Source organism: Arachis hypogaea, chromosome 5 (assembly GCF_003086295.3).
Source record: "Arachis hypogaea cultivar Tifrunner chromosome 5, arahy.Tifrunner.gnm2.J5K5, whole genome shotgun sequence".
Taxonomy (NCBI): Eukaryota; Viridiplantae; Streptophyta; class Magnoliopsida; order Fabales; family Fabaceae; genus Arachis; species Arachis hypogaea.
Window position 1 is genome coordinate 92,017,995 of NC_092040.1, and position 6,663 is coordinate 92,024,657.

The 6,663-nt window shown below is 39.5% G+C and overlaps 1 protein-coding gene across 1 annotated transcript; it reads left to right on the forward strand.

Annotated features, from left to right (window-relative positions):
• Window positions 1-2,986: 2,986 nt before the first annotated feature.
• On the forward strand, window positions 2,987-3,853 carry LOC112803749 (uncharacterized). The gene has a single exon (XM_025847220.1). It carries the CDS (start codon window positions 2,987-2,989, stop codon window positions 3,851-3,853), a length of 867 nt encoding a protein of 288 aa, XP_025703005.1.
• The last annotated feature ends 2,810 nt before the right edge of the window (window positions 3,854-6,663 follow it).

Below are 6,663 nucleotides of genomic sequence, written 5' to 3' on the forward strand. Positions count from 1 at the left end.
ATACACGAAGCCGTTAACTAAAAGACCTAGCGATCAAACTGCGAACCCTAAACCGTTAAAATTGAACCGGAAACCGCCAAACGAAAAACCATAGGCACAGAACCATTCATGATAAGACCTAACGACCAACCCGTGAACCCTAAACCGAACACATCGAACGGGAAACCGCCAAACAATAAACCTTGGGCACGAAGACCATTCAGTCTGAGATCTAGTCACTTGACCTGACACATTGATCCGTGCGCATTGAACTGGAAATCGGCATACAATAAACAATATACATGAAGCCGTTCACTAAAAGACCAAGCGATCAAACTGCGAACCCTAAACCGTACACGATGAACCGAAAACCGCCAAATGATAAACCATAGACACAGAACCATTCATGATAAGACCTAACGACCAACCCATGAACCATAAACTGTACACGATAAACCGGAAACCGCCAAACGATAAACCGTAGACACAGGACCAGTCATGATAAGACCTACTGACCAACTCGTACACATTGAACCGTCGCATTGAACCGTAAACCACCTAACGAAAAACCAGAGACACAGAACCATTCACTCTAAGACCTAACGACCAAACCGCGAACCCTAAACCGTTCACGATGAACCAGAAAATACCATTCGATAAACTATTAGCACGAAACCGTTCAATCTAAGGCCTATTCACTAAAACTGTAGACACTGGACCGTGCGAATTGAACCTAACGAAAAACCGGCATACAATAAACAATATAGATGAATCCGTTCACTAAAAGACCTGGCGATCAACCCGTGAACCCTAAACCGTAAACATTGAACCGGAAACCGCCAAACGAAAAACCAGAGGCACAGAACCATTCATGATAAGACCTAACGACCAACCCGTGAACCATAAACCGTACACGATGAACCAGAAACCGTTAAACGATAAACCGTAGACACAGGAGCATTCACGATAAGACCTACTGACCAACTCGTACACATTGAACCGTACGCATTGAACCGTAAACCACCAAACGATAAACCACATGCACAGAACCATTCACCCTAAGACCTAACGACCAAACCGTGAACCCTTAATCGTTCCCGATGAACCAGCAACAGCCATTCGATAAACCATTAGCTCGAAACCGTTCACTCTAAGGCCTATTCCCTAAAACCGTACACACTGGACCGTACGAATTGAACCTAACAAAAAATCGGCATACAATAAACAATATAGACGAATCCGTTCACTAAAAGACCTGGCGATCAACCCGTGAACCCTAAACCGTAAACATTGAACCGAAAACCGCCAAACAAAAAACCAGAGGCACAGAACCATTCATGATAAGACCTAACGACCAACCCGTGAACCATAAACCGTACACGATGAACCAGAAACCGTTAGACGATAAACCGTATACACAGGAGCATTCATGATAAGACCTACTGACCAACTCGTACACATTAAACCGTACGCATTGAACCGTAAACCACCAAACGATAAACCACATGCACAGAACCATTCACCCTAAGACCTAACGACCAAACCGCGAACCCTTAATCGTTCCCGATGAACCAGCAACAGCCATTCGATAAACCATTAGCTCGAAACCGTTCACTCTAAGGCCTATTCACTAAAACCGTACACACTGGACCGTGCGAATTGAACCTAACGAAAAACCGGCATACAATAAACAATTTAGACGAATCCGTTCACTAAAAGACCTGGCGATCAACCCGTGAACCCTAAACCGTAAACATTGAACCGAAAACCGCCAAACAAAAAACCAGAGGCACAGAACCATTCATGATAAGACCTAACGACCAACCCGTGAGCCATAAACCGTACACGATGAACCAGAAACCGTTAAACGATAAACCGTATACACAGGAGCATTCACGATAAGACCTACTGACCAACTCGTACACATTGAACCGTACGCATTGAACCGTAAACCACCAAACGATAAACCACATGCACAGAACCATTCACCCTAAGACCTAACGACCAAACCGCGAACCCTAAACCGTTCCCGATGAACCAGCAACAGCCATTCGATAAACCATTAGCTCGAAACCGTTCACTCTAAGGCCTATTCACTAAAACCGTACACACTGGACCGTGCGAATTGAACCTAACGAAAAACCGGCATACAATAAACAATATAGACGAATCCGTTCACTAAAAGACCTGGCGATCAACCCGTGAACCCTAAATCGTAAACATTGAACCGGAAACCGCCAAACGAAAAACCAGAGGCACAGAACCATTCATGATAAGACCTAACGACCAACCCGTGAGCCATAAACCGTACACGATGAACCAGAAACCGTTAAACGATAAACCGTATACACAGGAGCATTCACGATAAGACCTACTGACCAACTCGTACACATTGAATCGTACGCATTGAACCGTAAACCACCAAACGATAAACCACATGCACAGAACCATTCACCCTAAGACCTAACGACCAAACCGCGAACCCTAAACCGTTCCCGATGAACCAGCAACAGCCATTCGATAAACCATTAGCACGAAACCGTTCACTCTAAGGCCTATTCACTAAAACCGTACACACTAGACAATAAACAATATACACGAATCCGTTCACTAAAAGACCAAACGATCAAATATTAATTAGTAAGATCTATTCAGCAATGTAAATTAAAATGATAATATTGTATACAAAAATTATTATTGCTTACCCAATTTAATTTCAATTTCGCCGTACTAGATAAAGTTATCACATGTTCTTTTTCAAGAAGAAACTATAAACCGCACCTAGTGGTATCAATAAAATCATATACATGTATACAACGTAATTAAGACCATTAAATAATATTCCATTTAGGTAGGTGATGGTTAGTCTAGGACTACGAGCAAGAAGATGGTGCAATAAAGTGGAGACCATACTGCATGACTACAAGAAGGAGGAAATGAGTTGGTGGTCTAAGCATAGAAAACTACAACTACAAACTATATGCTTACAAATTCTAACCCATACAACATGGATACTAGAAGGAAGCCCTCAACCATGGCAATCGAATGTTTGGAAATGTTCCATGGAATTGATCGAACTGCATTCAGGATCCTGACGCAAGTCCTTCACCGTGAAGTTAAACAGTCCCTGATGGTCATGGCATTTCTACTGTCAATGGAGACAATGGGACTGAATGGTATTGTGCAAACAACCATAAAAAATGAAGGCTGGTTTATGAACAGTCTTGCCGATGAATGTGTCATCTGTTTGCAATGCCTACTATCTCAGGAGTTCTCTGGGGTTGTGGAGAAGTCTAGAAAACTCGAAACTCTCGGGCACGTGCTGAAAACTGAGCTCACGTTATACCAGGTTCATAGGATGAGATCCGTCCTCCTAACTCTAATTCCCGATACCCTATCAACCATTTGCGCTAGAATTCTAGGCGACATAACGATGGATGCGGTGTGGTTGGAGTACCAGAGGACTCCTAAAGAACTACTGGGTTTCAACACACAGGACCAGTGCATATCGGTTGCACCATATGCATTGAGTAGACATAACAATGGCCGAGGATTGCATATGCAACAAGGAGGAAGGCAAACTGAGCAAGATAAGGGAAAGCATAAGTACGTCTGCAAGGACCTAGATGACGCGGAACGTCCAAAGACATTGACCGTATGCTTCGGTCGAGAGTCCATGCCCACTGCAGATGGCATTGCCGAGTTTTTCTGCAACATGTTTGGTCATGTGGTTCAAAGGGTGACAGTCATGCCTCGGAGGGACAAAGACTCGGGTGATTTTGCTTTCGTTCTTTTCAACGACGCATCAATCCCGCGCATTATCATGGGGGACAAAAATGTCGTTCATCATACCATACAAGGCATGAAATGTTAGATCAGATGGTGGACAGGAACACATTATCGCTGTGTGAATTAGTCATACAATATACGATAAAGGTTAGTGTCTTTTTTTAAAAATAATATACTTCCAACAGAATCTTTACTTGTTAAGGGAGATGAAATGTACGTTATAGGCTCATTTTTTTTCCAAGTTAGATTATCTTTCCATGTTACTTGATTCTGTTAATAGAATCTAGATCAATCCGTTTCCTTATTCGACTGTGGTCATGAAGTTAAAATTGGAAATAACAAACCCTACGACCATTAATTAAGTTAATGTCGTTTGGAGTCCTTCACCATCTACCTCCCAAACACAAGATATTATTATGTACTTGAACTTGCTGGGACTAACGTAGGAGACATATCAGGAATGTTTTTTGGAAATATATTACTTGAAGTTCAGCTTTTTTTGTTGGTCATTTTAAATTCGGACCGGTGTATGTGGCAGACAATTTGTGTATAAGTTTTAATTTTATACGTGGGCACTAAAGCTGTTGTTAGGAAAAAAAACCTTTCTAAAACGTCAAGGATTATACACTATGACCAAAAATTCTAAATGACATTTAAGTTGGGCCAGTGACAATGTACTTGTTTTGGAAATCTAGTACGTTTCTTTTTTTTCTTAACTTTTTTCAAAACCCAAAACCGGGAGAGTGCTCCAACTAAAGAATAACAAAGTTAAGAAATCAAATAAACCCAGCATTCTTGATGGAATACAATATTGTGACAATGATTTTGTTATGGCCATAAACAAATCTTAAACAAGAAGAATAGTTAAACCTATATTTTCATGGTAAAACTGATTGTTTAACATGTTAATGGGAAATTTTATTCATCTGTAATGCTTACCATAATCCATTATTTTCCCACATACTAATGTTATCATATATGATACGTGCGAAAAGTATCATTTGCATTAAGTAGCATTGTATTTGCATGCAGTAGTAGTCAGTATCTGGTCGATACACTGCTGATAACCAAACGTAGTCGCAATAAAATAGAAAGCAACATATGCACCATAAATACAAACCATAGTATATCACAACTGATCACCAAATGTCAAACACATTACATCACATACAAAATAACACAGTAAGGATAACATTTTGATTAATTACACTACACAGAAAAGTTTATAGGTCTGCATAAATTTGTTAATTTGACCCCTGGTTGACAGACGATTCATGAGAGGTCTGGGGTCGCTGTCGCTTACTAGGACCTGCCTCAGCCCCCCCACCATGTTGCCTCTTGTTTACACTGTAGTTGAGTTAAAAAAATTTAAGCATAAAACATGAAAACGTGAGAAATTAGACCAGAAAATAATGATCCATTGTTACTCACCCTGACTGTTGAGTATCGAAATATTGCTGTTGTTGGATCCGGCGGTGATTCCTAAGGAACATCTCGGTCTGGTAGACTCTAAGTTGGGCTTCTTTGTTGAAGTAAGCCCCGCACACCGAAGCTAAGCGTTGAACGATATAGTCAGGCAAAACCTTCGCCGCATACAGTTCATCAACAACACACGGAGGTTCATCTTTCCGGTTAATGTCCCGGACGAGCATGTAGAATACTCCCCAGCCGACGTACCTAAGCTCCACACTCAGCAAAGAGCTTCGTCTGTACATGCGCCGTATCCTCCCTAAATCAGCTCCCTTTATCCAGAACCTGTTACCTTCTTGCTTGGGTGTGATGTGGAGGCAATTGTCTTGAGTGTCAACCAAATAAAGATCAGTGGTACTGTACCACTTGAAAAGATTCACAATATTAGGTGGAAATTCAACATCATCCTGTGGTGGAACAAGACAAAACCATGGCAACTTAGTTTTCCAAACGTTTTTTAACAGAATCATAACAACAAAAGAAGGCAAAATTGTGGATATACGTACATCTGTTGCAAAGAGCCCAAACACATAGTACTGGTTGTACGATTATTGAATGTTCCTTAATGCATTAACATACCTAAACCAACATGTAGAAACAACAACGAATAAAACAGAGTGGTCCGAAACCATTAAAGAAGGGAGTAGCCAAACATTTTGTGACTCTTTATTTAATTAATCAATGCATGCAGTTATTTTAATATGCTCCATTTTATTCTTTACGGATACGGCTGCTATCAAACTAAGTGGTAAAAATTGAAGAAGATGGTTACCGGAATCCAGACTCCATTCTTGATTAATTACTTCAACGATGGCTGTGGTTGAAGGGAGGGAGATGCCAAGGAAGTTTTCAGACGAACAATAGTTGATTAATGAACTTGACTTTTTTTCTTCTTCAGTTGTTTTGCTATGTGACTATGTTAGTTGAGAATTTATTAATCATTTTAATGTAAAATTAATCCAAACGTCAAATCAGTGGTAGAGGGTACTTAATATTAGCCAACTCTGTGTTATCCGAAATTTTGGAAAACGCAAAATAAACTTTAATTCATTGAATTTATATAAAATGTTTTGGAAATGTGTCGTTTATAAATGTGCAAAGATTTTTTTTAGTTTTATGTAGTTAATAATTTTCATTGAAGAATCTAAATATAAACAATAATAGTTATCAAATAGATAGTCACAGGCATTTTAAAAAAGAAAAACCATAAACCCAATAATCAGATTATTTAAAAAATTGAATTGAATTTTAAAAATTTAAAACGTTTGTTTCGAGTTTCTAGCGATTTTAATTTAATCTAGCATTAATTTTGATAGTAACAATTGTTGAAGAATTTAAATTTCAAAGGAAATAGTAGTAGTTACGTATAAACCGACTTATTAAATTAATTATTTTACGTCAATCTTAAAATGTGTTCCAACAACT